The 17,857-nt window shown below is 40.7% G+C and overlaps 2 protein-coding genes across 3 annotated transcripts in view; one reads left to right on the top strand and one right to left on the bottom strand.

Moving 5' to 3' along the window:
* Positions 1-12,470, top strand: part of loxl2a (lysyl oxidase-like 2a) — a 94,307-nt gene extending 81,837 nt beyond the window's left edge. The window contains exons 11-14 of the mRNA XM_084316246.1: positions 875-990; positions 1,870-2,006; positions 2,234-2,345; positions 9,940-12,470. Of these exons, the coding sequence (XP_084172372.1) occupies positions 875-990; positions 1,870-2,006; positions 2,234-2,345; positions 9,940-10,010 (436 nt within the window). The 3' untranslated portion in view covers positions 10,011-12,470. The remainder of the gene's footprint in view (positions 1-874; positions 991-1,869; positions 2,007-2,233; positions 2,346-9,939) is intronic.
* The window catches only part of r3hcc1 (R3H domain and coiled-coil containing 1), a 43,681-nt gene continuing 35,102 nt past the window's right edge, over positions 9,279-17,857 (bottom strand). For both annotated transcript variants that reach the window (XM_084316247.1, XM_084316248.1), the window contains exons 8-9: positions 15,840-15,970; positions 9,279-9,395 (exon numbers count right to left, since the gene is read on the bottom strand). In XM_084316247.1, the coding sequence (XP_084172373.1) occupies positions 15,858-15,970 (113 nt within the window). In that variant the 3' untranslated portion in view covers positions 9,279-9,395; positions 15,840-15,857. The remainder of the gene's footprint in view (positions 9,396-15,839; positions 15,971-17,857) is intronic.

Genomic DNA, 17,857 nt, shown 5'->3' with positions numbered 1-17,857 from the left:
CTTATACTTTTAAGTATAGGTATACTAACCATCTTTTACTATTATGCATTTTACTACTAAGTAATCTACCTTGCCTATATTACTACCTACTATACTAATATGTCTTTACTACTATGCACCCAAGACTGTAGCAGTCAAGTTCAACACTGTTTAACGAACAATCTAACTTACTCTTAGCTGCCAGAGTTGTACCCTTCCTGTTGACTTGTACAGAACTTGAATAAAAGCGTCAGCTAAATGTAAATATAAGTGCAATTAATTATTTTTCTTATCATCAACATAGCCTATTCCTACTCTCCAGTCTAGCCTATTCCAACTCTCTCCTACCCTTAAGAGCTCTCAAGCAGAAAACCATAGTCCCATTGTCTGCTAAAATCATTAAATACAGCTGACAAATATTGTAATATATTATCGTGGAAAAACAGGGACATTGAAGTTGTTAAAAAATGTACTTCAAAGGGCAACAAGCTCCATTGATCTATCAATGTACAGTAGTAAACAGTACAGCGTGGTCTCTGAGCATGTGGGGGAGTGAGTATAAGAACTTGCTAGAGAGGAGGGGAAATATCATCTATCTATTGAGCTATATTTAATTTAGTTTATATCCCACATAATTTGATTCAACCTCTTATACAGTCGTACAGCCCTGGCCTATATTTTATTTCATAAATATATTATTCTATTGTGCTTAACTTAGCTCATATTTAATTAAATTTTACTCCACCACTTTATTGTATTGTCTTTTAATGTCTGTCCGCTAATGTCGCACCAGTAACGTCCAAAGCAAATTCCTTGTATGTGAAAAGTATACTTGGCAATAAAGACCTTTCTGATTCTGATAACAATGTCCCATTATCCGTCTCGTCCTGTCCAGACACTACCACAGCATGGAGGTGTTCACCCACTACGACCTGCTGAGTCTGAACGGCTCCAAGGTGGCTGAGGGACACAAGGCCAGCTTCTGCCTGGAGGACACGGCCTGCGACGAGGGTAAAAACTCACCTCTCAGTTCAATCCCCTGTTCCTTCATTCATATACTGCCGCTTTGGAGAGTGCAACGTTCTGACCATTCTATCCATGTGTAATGGACATAAGCTCCTTTTAACACATGGCATGCACTGGACTCCTGAACGTAACTCAATCAGTATCTTAACACAGTCATTTGTGGCTTGTATGTTGCAAATGTGCCACCCCTCGGCCTAAACCAAGCAGTAAATAAAAAATATACGAGAACACGTCTGTCACAGAGAAACACATGCCCTGTGCTACATGTGTAAAAGGGCAACTCAAGGCAAGGATGCCCACATCTTGTTCTCTGCCCACACCTGATTCTCTGCCCACACCTTGTTCTCTGCCCACACCTGATTCTCTGCCCACACCTTGTTCTCTGCCCACACCTGATTCTCTGCCCACACATTGTTCTCTGCCCACCCCTGATTCTCTGCCCACACCTGATTCTCTGGGCATTGTGTGAAAGAGGCTATCGTCTGGATTTATGAGGTGGTGGAAAGTAGCCAGTCACATTTTATTTTAAAAGGTATTTATCCAGGAAAGATGGACATCGCTGCTTCAGACTCGACAGTTACACACATTTACACCTGGAAGCTCAGTTGGAGGGTGAAGTGCCTTTCTCCAAGGCACCTAGATAGACCAGCTGATCCAGAAATGTGAAGGCCTTACATAACGTAACGCTCCACAGATGGAACTGTGCAACACCATCATCTCAGAAGTTAACTCTATGAAACAATGTCCTCATTTAGAATTTTCTTTTACCATGGGGTAAAACCACGCCAATCAAACGTTGAAACATTATGAAACCCAGAAATGTGTATTTGTAACAATGTACATTTTTCTTTTTTTGTGAACCAGGTATTCAGAAGAGGTATGAATGTGCCAACTTTGGGTCGCAGGGCATCACAGTGGGCTGCTTCGACACCTACAGGCACGACATCGACTGCCAGTGGATCGACGTGACAGACGTGAAGCCAGGAGACTACATCTTCCAGGTAGACAAGAATGTCTCCGCCGCTCACACAGACATGGGTGTTAGATTCTGCCTGTTATTCCTGGCGAGGGTACCGGTAGTCCAACAGAGAAACAGATGTGTGGCAGCAGGGACAGCTTCTGCATCTCAGTACATTCTGAATAGCTCAAAGCAATAGTTTAACGGTAGAATCTGTAATGCCGCCATATTGCAAGTCATTAAAATACTATGAATTGTGTGCTCTCCTAGGTGGTGATCAATCCCAACTACGAGGTTGCAGAGTCGGATTACACCAACAATGTCATGAAGTGCCGCTGCCGATATGACGGACATCGGATATGGACATACAACTGTCATATAGGTGAGACGACTGCTACAGAGAAAGTATCATAATAATCCTTTTTTTGGATAAAGGTCAGAGGAAGTCGTAAAAGGAAGTTGGTTAATAAGGTAATTTGTAAAAAGATTTTTAAGAATAAGTTCTCACATGAAGACATTTTCAATACTTAAACCCTTATTGGTAGACGGTACCAGACAGCCCTCCCAATTCAAATCATACCAATCTAACTAATGGACCCTTTTTTATGTCGGCGTCATCTTGTAGGCAACTCTGCTGCCTTGCGAAATCAAACCAAACCATGCATGTTTTGGGACATTCCGGATGAAAGCGCTCGCACGGACACGTTGCCGGACGATCGCGTGGTTTCATCCAGAGACCGTCCCTTTAGACTTCCGACACCAAATTGTGCATGCGTTCCAACTCAAATACTGCAAATCTATATGGATTGGATGGATTTGGGTGTTTAGGGAGGAGTGATGCATTAACCGTTGATGGCATCACCAAGAGACAAATCATTGAGCTGTTCCATTGGCAGGGAATGAGAAGCGTTGTGGACAGTGACCAGTGGGATCTTGCAGGGATACGGGCACATCCCCTGGTTTACGAGTGCCTAGCACTACAAATAATGAAGCCAGGCGTACAAAGCGAGAGGAATCATTCATTGAGGTTATGAAGTCAGCTTAGACTCCCCACGTTCTCGTCTCTTGATATCACACACCATTGATTATTTGGGTTTCTAGATCTGGGAGAGTTGTTCCTGTTTACAAGCGTCCAACCGTCTAGAACCAAAGGAATATCATCTGGACTCTATTTCACGGTGGATTCTCAGGTTGATCTTCACAGTGAAAGTCTAGGCGTGGGGCCAACGGAATTACAAACAAAAGGGAACGTAACCAAGGAAAGTCAATTAACCCCAGAGCTATTGTTTAGACGCTGGGAAGAAATTATTTTACTGCCGGCCGTTTGTCTTCCGATTAACACTTTGGTTGCCTTGGGTTAAATTAATGATATACCATAGGTTGCCGGCTCTATTTGTCTATGGAGAAGTACCCCTTCTTTGCATGGCTATAACTTTTTAAATTCTATTGCTACATTGCCATTATTAGGGCCCATTCAAAGTCCTATATGTATTGTTCATTGTGTAGCAACGTTAAACTTTTTCATTCACATATTGATAGTAAAGTATGGTCTAATGTATAAGTATGTTTTCATCTCTTTCTGCAGCTTTCTCCAGAACGTGATCTATAGCCCCAAATGCATTATATTGATGATGCAATAGTTTTATGGCAATCAGCGCGATATAAAAAAATTCCAACTAGACGTACTTCTAGAAGTTACTACACGTCATCTGATGTTGACCGGATGGGCTAGGGGGCGTTTATAATTCCGTGGGCAGCGTTATACCAATCATCTAATGTGGGTCAAATGTTGATAATAGCAGTTAGTATCGAAGAGGGTAACGTTACACGCTGAAACTCACCCCAGTCTCCGCGCGCCGTTGGGCGATCATCGTCGAGTTGAAATCTTATCATTATGGGATGTAAATTTACCCGGTCCATCTCCAGCTTGTATAATGGTATATACGTCCAAATCATGTTGTTTATCGAGTTATTGGCAATCGATCACTGTGTAGTGTGACGAGCCAGAGTCGCGGGACCTATAGCGAGCACCGGAAGTACTACGGTCGTCTAGGACAACCTCTATTCAACATCCTGTTTGGCGATTGCGCAGATCGGCCACCAGATGGCGCTCCTGAACCGCCAGAGAGCTCAGTGGGTCCTGCTGGTGGATCTCAGGCCAGCGGAGGGACATTATGAATCCGATCGCAGATTTTTGAAATATTGATATAAGGACGCTGTACAGCGTCCCCCGGCAACTTTAGCATGGCCAGCAAAGACGTGAAAAGACGTGTCCCGGCACTCAAAGTGTTAAAGAAGCCATTGAGAAATAATCCCTTTGTGATGTCGAAACAAGGATACAAACTCAGAGGATACGATCAATTCGTTTTGATTAATAATTTTGCTGTCTTTTTTGGAGCCAGGAACACATGCCAACCTAATCAACTTTCTTTTGTAAAAGAAGATTTGATGTGTGTGTTACTTACACCAAAGTAGTTTCTTCCGGGAAAAAAATATTCCAGATTCAAGGAAATTGTAAAAAAGGATAAAAAACATTTGTGAATATATACAGTACAGAATATATAAAAAGGTACCTTCAAAACTCACAGGAGAAAATGTATGTTTAACATCCATTCTCAGCGTGTGATGCAAATGAATGATGCAAATCCATCCATTTAAATTTATTTTAATACGATTATTTACAAATTTCAACATATTCACATTTAACTTAACATGACACAAAGTTTAACAGCCCTGTGTGGTATTCATATTTCCCAGGCTGGGCTTAAATTTGGTCTGTTAACATAGACATTAATATTACAGATTATAGCAAATATCCTGGCTAAAATTGACAGTGGAATTGTGTTTTTTGGGAACAGCTTGGATCTAAGTGTATTTCTCGTGGCAGTGTTTTGCCAATAGCGGACAGGAAATTAAGTGTAATCCATTTAGAACATGTTTGCTTTTGTTGTTGAGTTAAAGCCATCTTTACATGCAGCAAATCAAAGATGCAATACTTGACTACTCCAAATAATATTGGAATATTAATGTGCATGTAACATTAATGGCCTCTTATGAAGCCTCCATGGCCTGTTGTTGACGCCATTTGATGTAAAGCCTGTTAACAATTAGTTTGTTTTATGTTTTTCTTATTTAAACCGTTCAGCTCCTTTCAAACTGAAGACTATAAACTGAAAACTATATTTTTTGCACTCTTGCTGTATAACATACATTTATACTTTTTGTTCTATAACCATCAATTTGCAAGTTGTTTGAAAGAGCGTTGTTCATAACGAGGAACGTTTAGTTTTTTCCCATATATTTTAGCTTTTATCATTCTATTAGATTAATCGCTCCAATGATCGAGAGAGATTAATCGACAAAATCAAAATAGGCGTTAGTTGCAGCCAACAGCACAAAGTTTAGCTCAACTTGCAACAAAATAGTACAATCAGTGTTGGGGCTAACGCTGTAATAATATTACTTGTTCCTATAACAAAGTAATGTAAGGCACACTGTTCCAATTTGAGTAATCATGTTAAGATACTAAAAGAAATTGGTTGTTAACCGTGTTACATTATGTTATCTCTCCCTCTGCATTGTTACGAATTCAAATAAATATACTGATAATTCCTTCGTTATCAAAAAAAGAAATCCCCTTGCCCACTTGTTTTAATCTCCTCCCCTATCCTCACATTGCTGAGGTTTAAAGTGCACTGGTGGGGAGAGGAGGGTGAACACACTGCAAGGTAATGTAACAAGTAACCAGGGAGTAATAAGAAATGTTACTGTTAAGAGAGGTCAGGAGTAAATACATTACTTATTTTAAGTAATGACACCATCACTCTGTACAATACAATCAACAATATTGGTAAATGGTACAAAAAGCTTATCATCCGAGATTGAACATTCACAAACTGATGAATTAAGAATCCCTGGAGTCTTGTAGTGGAGTGAGACAGAAATTACAGCTATTTATAGTGAAAATATCTTTATAGAAAAAACGTTTTTAATATAATTTAATTATATTAATGAGAATTTTAAAACAAACTGTAATGAGATTTTAAAAGGCACACACAAAATTACATGACTAAATGATATGTTTCAGGTGTTAGTGTACATTTAAAATACTGACCTTTTTAATACTATGTCATGCCCTTTTTAAAGAAAAGCTGTCAAAATTACAGGAGAAAAAAATTCAACCAACTGTATAGTTTCCCCATCTGTATTTCTTCCTTTACCTTAGTTTTAAGATTGGCTTTGACTCTATATCATAGCTCCTAAGAATGGCCCAACCATGGGATGAGTTAAATGATCACGTGAGTTGAAGTATCAAATTAGAACTATAACCTCGCTCCCACAACAACTGGGAGTAAAAAAATATATATATCAAATTAGAACTATAACCTCACTCCCACAACAACTGTGAGTAAAAAAAAAAAAAGTATCAAATTAGAACTATAAGCTCGCTCCCACAACAACTGGGAGTAAAACAAATAAATTATAATAATAATTTTAAAGGAAAGATTTCCTGGCACTTGAAACAGTCGAAAATAAAATTATAATAAATAAATTAACGGGCACATACATTTCAAATCAACATCAGCTCTAACTCGAGGGCCTCACTTTAAATTGCAGCAGTGTGCAATGTAAAAACCTACATTAGTTAAGCACACTCCAGTTCCCCAACCCCCACCCACCCCCGCTTCTCCCAACATTCAGAATGCAGTAGGCAGAGAACGTTGGCGACCGTCGCCATCTAGTGGTTGCATTCAAAAAGATAAAATGTCCCCCTGCAGTGGTTCTCAAACTTTGGCAGACCAGATTTTTTTGGCTCCCCCTCAACCAAAAACTAATTTTTTTTTTTTTTTTTATTGTGCAACCCCTTTGCTAGAACAATAACATACATAACAATACAGTTCAATAGAAACTCAGAACAATAACATACATAACAATACAGTTCAATAGAAACTCAGACGGTATGCTTTTCTTTTTAATAGAGAAATTGTGGTTGTTGCAGCCACGAGAAACACGTCGATGTCAAAACAATAGTTCTGACTGGTTCTCCAGTTGCTCGCCTCTGCGCCCCCCATGGGGGGGGGGGCACGTCCCATGTATTGAGAAACACTGCACTATAGGGACACTTTTGAATATTATGCTTTAGAAATCTGTGAGAGCTTGGAACAAGTCAGACATTTTGCAAAAGTATAAGCACTTGTGTCGCAACATTTTGCTGCAGAACCAGGATCTTTAAAATTGCATTGCAATTGTATCGTTCTACAAAATTTTCTACCTTTTTATCGTATGCACAGAAGTGTTTATACGGTTACAAAATGTCCAACTCATTAAAAGGTCAAGCTTTGCTGACGTTTTATGCATAATTAAAAAGTACCCCTGTTGGGAAAATGAATGGCGATTGGAATCTTAATGAATTAGGGGTGTCACGATTCAGATTCTAGGTCGAAAATCTAATGAAAAGGAGAAATCGATTTGGACCGTAGAAATCAAAAGCAGGCTTGCAATTCTCTCCACCTCCACGGCATACATTTCTGCACTAAAATAAACCAAAACAGACCAAGCTATACATCAACACCCCACTCCACCGGCGTTATAGAAGTGCAGATGTGGGGGATCTCCGACCCAGCGGTGCGATACCTGGCTGTCCTCAGTACCTAGAGTCCGACCCAGCGGTGCGATGCCTGGCGGCCCTCAGTACCTAGAATCCGACCCAGCGGTGCGATGCCTGGCGCTCCTCAGTACCTAGAGTAACACCTTTCCAACTATGAGTAACACCTTTCCAACTACGATTGGGACAAAAGCCTGTCGAATACAAGACACCACCTATCCAGTTGGTCCGCGCCCAGTTTTGGATCGCGTGCGGACCAAAACTGGGTGGCGCGGGATACCCAGTGACTTTATTATTTTATTTAAAAGAATAAAGTGGTGTACTCCTTCACTTCCACAATCAGATCAGTCAGCCTTTGCGCATGAATGTCAGGAATTGCTAGAAGAATAGTAGATAGAATTCTTAACAACAACGAAATATTAAGTTCAATAGATGAGGAATGATGACATGATGAAACATGTGTCCGACTTCCTCCTCTACTTTTTCCTTCCTCCTGCATGTAAACCAGATCACAAAAACCGCCTTCCACCTCAGGAACATTGCCCGTCTACGCCCCTCACTATCCTTCTCTGCTGCTGAAACACTGACCCATGCACTCATCACTTCCCGACTGGACTATTGCAACAGCATTCTGTATGGCATATCCACCAAAATCCTCAACAAACTACAATACGTCCAAAACTCTGCTGCTCGCATGCTCACACTCCACCCGCCACTCCGACCACATCACCCCCATCCTCCATGATCTCCACTGGCTCGGTGGCTCCCCATCATATACAGGATTCAGTTCAAAATACTCATCACCTTCAAAGCCCTCAACAACCTGGCCCCCTCCTACCTCTCTGACCTCCTTCCCCACCACACGCCTACCCGCTGCCTCAGGTCCGCAGATACTAACTTCCTCCAACCCATCAGGATTAAACTCCGGACCTGGGGCAACAGGGCCTTCGCTGCATGATGACGATAGTGCTGCATCTATTGAACTTAATATTTCGTTGTTGTTAAGAATTCTATCTACTATTATTCTAGCAATTCCCGACATTCTGTCTGTGTAGAGTACACCACTTTATTCTTTAAAAGAAAATAATAAAGTCACTGGGTATCCCGCGCCGCCCAGTTTTGGTCCGCGTGCGATACCCATCTGGGTGGCCCGCGGACCCATCTGGGCCTCTCTCGTGGACCAAAACTGGGCGGTGCACGCAGATCAACTGGATAGATGGTGTCTTGTATTTGACAGGCTTTTGTCCCAATCGGCGCCTCATATCCAACAATATGACGAAGACATTCTGTCAAGATCAGTCAGACCAGCGCTCCGGCTTCAGTCTGTTTGGAACTGGTATAGTTTGACAACGTAAAAGCTCTGCCCATTTGTTCTCATGCACGCACATCAGGACTTTATTTAACAGATTGCAGAATGGGTACAATACAGTACGGCTCAATACACACAATTGTTAAGGGGATGCAGACCAGAGAAAGACGTTTGTCTTGTTTACATCAGGGTCCCTGCTAGTTCTGTAGTGTGGTCATTTCAAATCTGTTGGATTTGGAGAATCGTGACACTCCTATTATGAATGCAACCACTAGATGGCGACGGTCACCACTTTCCCGCCCTATAACCATTTCAGCCAAATCGGTGTTGCAACCCACCCTCCCTCCCTTTTAATCCAGAGAGACAAAGATGTAGCACCACTCTCTTTCTCTCTGTGCTCCTGACCCTGGACCGTGGAGGAGCAGACGAGCGGTGGTGGGGGTCCTGTAGCGTCTGCTCGGTGCTGCCACATGGAACACTGGGGTTGGCAGCCAAACTGAGGCATCTGCTGAGCCTTCCTGTGGAAAAATAAACTAATATTAGATCATCCACTCCACTGCTGTTGGGAGAAAAACCCTGGATTAATAATGACGTTTTTTTTTTTTTTTTACTTGAATTTAAAAGCCGACTTGGAAACTTGGTTACAAGTTTCATGATCCTAGATCCATTTAAACTCCAATGAATCTCAAAATTAAAGTAGTTTTTTTGAAACGTTGGCCCTTTTGGAGATGCAAGGTTCTCACCCGACAGTTTTAATGTTTGATAACACCCAATGGGTTTCGGTAATGGCGCCTTCTTCAGGAATATGTTGGTTTGATCTACAGTATTTTACCAATGAAGGTTTTTAAATGTATACATTTAACTTGTGTTTTCAGTCACTCTTCCTTTGCACTCTAGTGTTCTGGCACTAGATTTCCCCAAACACCATGATAGTTTTTATGTTCATAAATACTGATTGGCCATTTCAAGGCTGCTTTTTACCTCCTCTTAAAATGTGATGTAGCTACAAGTCAACATGATAAAAGAAGCAATTCCTCATCCGTCTCTGTTTGTCCCCCCCAGGTGGCTCACTGAGCCCCGAGACGGAGGAAACCTTCCCCGGGTTACTGACCAACCAGCTGGGGAACAGGTAGACCCGCACGGACCCACGGACGGACGATAGGAGGAGCTGCAGTAGAATGCATGTGTATCTGCATCCTCGCTGAGTCCAAGAGGCACTCGTTCTTAGCTGAAGCTGCCACGTTACACAGGTGTGCCTTGGACTCTGCCAGAACGCAGATAGACCCTTTCTCCAAGAGTGACTTTGTGAGCAGCCAGAACTAATTAACGAAGGAACACTTGACAACCACTAGAGGGGGCTGTGCTCCACTCCCTCCTAGAAATGCCGCACTCCTGCCTCCCCGCTCCTCTCAGCTGGTACAAAAGGACAATGGACTAATGAACTGCTTGCTTGCTATCAACCACATTTGACTGTTAAAGAGGATGTTAAAGATGCTCCCATCTCTATCGTCAACTACAATTACATTTTGTTCTTGCGTATGGCCCACCATAACCGTTGAAACATTAGGTTTTGACCCGGTGCTCATTAGGAATGTTTTTAGGGTGGGAACATGCAGGATTACTTGAAACGATTGAGCAGCATAGCTGCTGTCCCAGTGACATTTTCAAAGATATTAGTGCTCTGACAAAAGCATTGACCAAAAAACTATGAGATGGGTCGTCCTTCACAATGAGACGGCATAAATGTGGCAAAATATAGTCATGATCAAGTAATGGGCATCCTACCTTATGAAAACCTATTTTGAATTGAATGGGGGAATGTATAAATCACAGGGTCGTTGAGGTTTAGCCTCCAACTGAAAACAAAGAGGCTCATGGTGCTCCTGTACTATGGGGTTAAAAGCTAGATGCAATGGCAACGTTACAATATAGATCATCATCAGTATTTGTTTCAAAGGGGAGATTTAGAAATCATAGTGTTAGGGCTGGTCAGTATGATCAAAATCTGATATGATTTTCTTATTTTTGACGCTATGAAGATATTTGACAGTATCTGTTTTCTTCCAGTGAGAATTAAAGTGTGATCTGACTTTTTTTTTATGTATTTCTTTTTAATGGTGCTTTATCATTCAAAGGGGTATATTTCAATCCAATTTCTATCTGCAATACTGCTGCAAGGAACAACTTTTAGAATCAGGAAATACATGCATCATTAGATGATTTGTGTAAATTGTTGACTGTAAAGTAAAAATCCAATGGATCCATGACAATATGCTCTAATATTCTGTACACCTCCCAGCTCTACGTAATGAACTTTAAACATCAGAATGACCACAATTTTCAGTACTTGTTTGACTTTGTGTGCATGCTCTGTTGGTGCGTGCTCTGTTGGTGCGTGCTCTGTTGGTGCGTGCTCTGTTGGTGCGTGCTCTGTTGGTGGTTGACAAAAGACAAAACCCAACTACAGCCTAAACCCGGTGATCTGGCACTAATAAGCAAGTAGTAATATGATGGGAAAATTTAAGGTCATTGTTATTTAGGACTTCCAGATAGAGAAAAGGAGTGTTACTTAGCTTAACTGTATAACGACTTTTCATCTTGGCCTTGTTTTGATATGAGCAAACTAAGCAACAAACCCAACAGGAAGTCAAGTGTACTGTAGTCTTAGCCGTTCCTAAAAATGCAGCCAACGCTGAAACCAACTATAGAATTTGTATCTCGCTTCTGTTGTCAGAGCGCCTCTAATGCTGAATATTAGGATGTCAATGAAAACCCCTTTTTGATTCTAACGGTTAATTTATATTAGGACACTCTAGCATACTGTGTGTGACTGGATAGGTAGATGGAATACCAGAACTTGCCATGGATCATACGCTTATGGTTTCACTCAGATTTTGGATGTAGCTAACGTTGGCAGAGCAAATTAACAGGAGCTTGGTGTCGCCAAACATGCAATACCTTAATATCTGTCAATCAGCGGTTGACAAAAGTGTTGATCAGAAAAGCAAGCAATTTGACTTAAGGATTTTTGGTGCTAAGGATTTTCAGTGACGCTGATAAGTGATCTCTCTTTTGGAATATCTCTGATGGCTTCTCTTTAGAACATCTCAGGTGGCTTCTCTTTGGAATATCTCTGATGGCTTCTCTTTGAAACATCTCCGATGGCTTCTCTTTTGGAACATCTCAGATTGCTTCTCTTTGGAACATCTCTGATGACTATCTCTTCACTTTATTCCCCCTCTGAATATTGTAGCATGTCCCTGAGTTTACCTTAAAAAAAATTCTGAAGTTTTTTGTTTCTAAAGTAAAACAAACTTTAGTTTTCAGAATCGGCACATAATCCCTCTGTTTTTTTTCTCCAAAGATCTGTGTCATTAAATTATTACAGTGAGGGACTTTTATATACTATTTGTTGGGTGTTTTTTTCTGTAAAAAGCCACAATTGTGTGTGAAAATGCCTCCAGGGCCCCTTCATTTTAAAAGGATGCTTGTGACTAGCTGAGTGACTGTTTCCATTTTGTATGTATATATATATATATTGTTGAATGTGGAAAAGCATTTGTGTAAAAATAAATAAAAGAAGCAGACCTCTACGATGAAGCAGCAATCATTGTGTACCACTTCCTTAAAAGGAACACGACAACATTTTGGGAAATTAGCTTACCATCTTCTCCAGAGAGAGACAAGAAGATAGATACCAGTTTCCTCTCTGTGCGTTCAGTAGAAGGCTATCTGGCTGCATGTTAGCCTAGCTTAGCACAATGAATGGAAGCGGACAGTGCCGGTTAGCCGCGTCTCTACAATTCGTAGCCGCATTTCTGCAGACCCCTCTCTGATTGGTTGAGGCCATTTCTGCAGACCCCTCTCTGATTGGCCGAGCGCGCGCATGCGCATGAGCCGCGACAAGCTCCTCTAGCCAGGAGTCGAAACTCCGTTAAGCTCCAGAGAGAGAGGCTGAAAACCTACAGTTGTTGCCCGACGGATGGGAACCGAATCCCGGATCCGAGGTTTCTGATGACTACCCCCAAAACATGGAGGTTGGGAACGCAATTTATACGCATGTAAGTATTACGAATCATTAAAAAAATATACCGTTAACTGGAATATGTTGTGTGTGCCTTTACACATATGTTGGATTATGTAATTGGTTTGTCATTAAATGTTGTGCCTTACTAATAATAACTAATTCCTTGGTCAATAGAAGTCTCTGTGATACTTTCTGAATATGATTTGGGAGGGTTATAATAGAAGAAAGACAGTGTAAACAATATAACGTTATGTGAATAAACCGCGAAATAATAACAAATTCCTTGGTCAATAGAAGTCTCTGTGATACTTTCTGAATATGATTTGGGAGGGTTATAATAGAAGAAAGACAGTGTAAACAATATAACGTTATGTGAATAAACCGCGAAATAATAACTAATTCCTTGGTCAATAGAAGTCTCTGTGATACTTTCTGAATATGATTTGGGAGGGTTATAATAGAAGAAAGACAGTGTAAACAATATAACGTTATGTGAATAAACCGCGAAATAATAACTAATTCTGTTATGTTATATAATGTTACAATGTACAGTTTCTAACAGCTGGCTGTGTTGTGAAATGTGCATAACGTTATGAATAAACCGCGAAGTCACGCGAAATAACGTTATACCATACGCGAATCTGGTAGTACATATCTTTTTATCTTCAATCTTGATATGATAACATAACATCCGCCTTTTACCGCGTGACGAGCTAAACCAATCAGAGAGGGGCTTCGCTCAACCAATCAGAGAGGGGCTTCGCTCAACCAATCAGAGAGGTCTGCAGAAATGGAGTTCAACCAATCAGAGAGGGGTCTGCAGAAATGCGGCTACGAATTGTAGAGACGCCGGTTAGCCTAGGCATTGTCCAACTAACACCTCAACCAAAGGCTAACCGGCACTGTCCGCTTCCATTCATTGTGCTAAGCTAGGCTAACATGCAGCAAGTAGGCAATATTAAAACACTTTTAGGTGAATAGCTGATTTGAACGTTTGTTTTGGTTAATAACAACTTGCACTTGGTCTTTCAAGACATTTAATTGGGACATTTGTTATTTTAATAATTATTCAAAACATATATAAGTAACTAGATTTACCAGTGAGGGCTACACTATATAGACAAGATAACATACAGTGATTGTTTTGACAGATATTCAAGTTAACTTGCAATGTGATGACTTGTGATATCGTTTTGTAAAGTCTAGTTTTAGTCTATGTTACTGTTTAGAATTTTAAAAAGGCATTTGAAAATAAGAATATCTCCCATTGGACATCCCACGGATGTATTTCTGGATTTGAGGTAGGTAATATATATAGCCTTTATATTATATATAGGCCTATTTCTATTATATCACACTGTACTGAATAATTTGAAGCTTTGTTCTTAACCGAGGTATTTGAACACTGAATAAACATTGAGATGTTGCAGTTTTATGTGTCCAACCAATTCAGTGGGTGTTTTCTGTGCAATTGCCGATAAAAAAAAGTGAAGCTTCACTTTGAAAAGTGACTTTGGTCATTTAGAAAAATATATTACCATGCCTGCACATCTTTTCATCAAATAAATATAGAAACATCTTACAGTATGTCAGTATGGAATCTGTTTTTCTTAACACTTTAAGTGCCGAAAACGTGTTTAGGCGTCTTTCCTAGCCATGCTCAAGTTGCCGAGGATGCCCTAACTCGTCTTTAATATCAATATTTCAAAAATCTGTGATCGAAATCATATTTTTCCTCCGCAGCCCTGAGACACAGTGCTGGCCTCCTCTCAACCCTCTAGCGGTTCAAGAGCGCCATCTGGTGGCCGATCGGCAGATCGCCCAACAGGAAGTCACCCTTTGAACCGGAAGTACTCATCCAAATGTGGTCCGGCCACTCTCTATAGCTCCCGCGACTCCATCTTGAAACACTCGATAATAGATTGCTCGCCCTAACTCAATAAACAACGTTATTTGGACGTATATACTATTATACAACCTGGAAATGGATCGGATATTTCTACATCCCATAATAGGAATATTTCAGTTCCACGCTCATCGTCCAGCGGCGCGAGGAAGCCACGGTAAGATTCAGCGTTATTCTCTAACGTCTTCTTTACTAACTGCTATGATGAACATATGACCCACATTAGATGAATGGTATAACGTTGCCCACGGAATTATAAACGCCCCCTCGCCCATCCGGTCAACATCAGATGACGTGTAGTAACTTCTAGAAGTACCTCCAGTTGAAATTTTGTATCTGGCACAGATCGCTATCAAATAATGCATTTGGAGCTATAAATCACGTTCTGGAGAAAGCTGCAGAAAAAGATAAAAACATACTTATACTTTAGACCATATTCTAGTATGAATATGTGAATGAAAAAGTTTAACGTTCATACACCCTGAACAATACATATAGGACATTGAATGGGCCCTAATAATGGCAATCTAGCAATAGAATTTAAAAAGTTATAGCCCTGCAAAGAAGGGGAACTTCTCCATAGACAAATAGAGCTGGCAAGGGATGGTATATCATGAATTTAACCTTCGGCAGTTAAAGTGTTAAAGGTCCCCTATTGTAAATAATTGTTTTAATGTCTTGGAGGGGAATTCACTTATGATTATGACGGCTACAATTCCATTATCAAACGATTCTCAATGCATTTATTATTTTCAATTTGATAATATTCAATATATTATCTTTTTAATTAGTTCTATACTAGCTCACAGCGTAATTACTTGAGTTGTTGCCACACTTCATGGTTAGAATATAGAATATTATTTAGAATATAATTAACTTCAGTTACTGTTAATAGGCTCGAAATTAGCACACAATACAGGGAAGAATAACTAATTTAAAACCTTTTGTACATTGTTATGTAATCACTTATTTCTCACAACCCTAGAATTCCTGAGGTGTGCCTTGTTGACGGCTCCTGGAGCTCCTCACCTGTGGTCATCGACAGGATCAGTATCTCAGGGCTCGTCCACCACCCCTCTGGAGCCCCAGGGCTCTGGTTACCATCCGCCTGGCTGCAGCAGAGTCTGTGCGGGGACGCTCCTTCACGGGTTGGAGAAACTCTGGACAACACAGGAGAAAGAATTTCTTTTTTTTAATGGTCCTAGTAGGTATCCGCAAAGAAAACTCTTCTGTGTCAAGTAAACTTTGGTATGACATTTATAGTTTTTTTTTTTTAACTTCATTTTTTAGCGTTTATCGCTTTTTCTGGTCAAGTATGACAGACAGAAACAGGTTGAATGGGATGTAGAGTAGGGGAAGACACTCTGAGAAAATACGGCGGGTCCGGGAATCGAACTTGTGTACCCCAGATCCGTGACGAGCACGGTTGTCCCCGACGCTGAAATAGCGCCGAGATACGCGGTGAGCTACGGGAGCTCCCCGACATTTATAGTTTTTAACTTAAGAGGTAGGGTAGGCAATTTCTGAGAAATTAGCAAGACTGAGCTTATATGTCCAGCAGAAATAGAAGAAGCTGGGCATCATGTTTCAAGCCACAACAAGAGGTTTTCCAGACTCCCAGAGGAACCAGCAGCTTCAAGCTGGATTTATCAAAAAAGAATAAAAGATGATTTCAACATGATCATTTCCGGCCACTGATTGGCAGGCAATTTTGTTCACCGTGGGTACTTTTGGACGAGGAACATGACTTGGCAGGCCAAAATAATCTGATTCAGGCCACCACAAGATTTTAGAATGGAGGGCCTGAAAAAGTCTTTCCCCAGTGCATTGGATTTTTTGGCAGCCGTTTGTATATAGAATTTCACCAAATATTACCAAATGGTTCTAAATAATATTGCCTACACCACCTTTAACACTTTCTCCGCCAATAACGTCATACAACGGGTTTCAAGTTCATGCGAATTCTGCCAGATCACGGCGTACGACGTTATTGTGATCATATTTCATATTTTCGCCATGGTATTCATATTTCACTCACGGAGCCTTGTATGATGCTGTGGGACTCAGCACAACTCTGCAACGCTTCAACACTGCCACCTGGTGGATGATCGGCGAGTTGCCAAACCGGATATGCCTGTTGCATATCGGTGCGTCTCCTAAATCCGTCTGGCCAGCCACTCGTATATCATCCCAGGACTCTAGCCACACACCGTGGATATGGATCGCTGCCATAACTCAATAATCCACATGATTTGGGCGTGTATTAGTATTATACAAACCGGAAATGGATTGCCTCGATCCCCATCACATAACTGGGATCTGTTTGCTCCAGTATCATCGCCCAACGGTAAGAGGAGGCTGCCGTGAGTTTCAGCGTTTTTGTTTATTATTATCGATGCAAACTGCTCTGATCTATATATCACCCATACTACATAAATCATTTAACGACAATCACAGAATTATAAACGTCCCCCCCCCCCTCCATTCACCCGCGCATGATCAGTCATAACGTTTAGGACCATGTACAGTTGAAATGTTTTATATAACGTGTATCGGCAACAAATGGCATTTGATAATGTATATATACATTTATGCCTATATCTCACGGTCTAGGAATTACTGCAGAAAACGATAAAAACATTTATATTCTAGACTGTATTTTTGTATGAATGTGTGAATGAAAAAGTAAAACGTTCCTACATCCTGAACGATAGATAATCGATGTTGAATGGGCCATAGTAATGTCAATTTAGCAATACAATTTAAAAAGTTATAGCCATGCAAAGAAGGTAAACATCTCCATAGACTTAGAGTGGTGGCAGTGATCAAACATTGATGGATATAAGCGTGGCAGAGAAAGTGTTAAATTGCTTTGTATGTGTTATTATGACACAATTCGTTTGTCTCTGAAAATATGTGGCAGCGTTAATCGCTTGAAAGCACCTCCTGTCTGCTTCAAGCAGACTGTAAAATAAATTATTGGAAAATGATTGGACTTATTGAAAAACTAGATTGGGGGGGAGCTCGGTGGGCAAGAGGTTTTCAAT

The sequence above is a fragment of the Notolepis coatsorum genome, assembly GCF_963971535.1.
Source record: "Notolepis coatsorum genome assembly, chromosome: 6".
In the NCBI taxonomy this organism is placed as follows: Eukaryota; Metazoa; Chordata; class Actinopteri; order Aulopiformes; family Paralepididae; genus Notolepis; species Notolepis coatsorum.
Note: the sequence above shows the minus strand (reverse complement) of the source record. Positions and strands in the feature narration are given on the sequence as shown.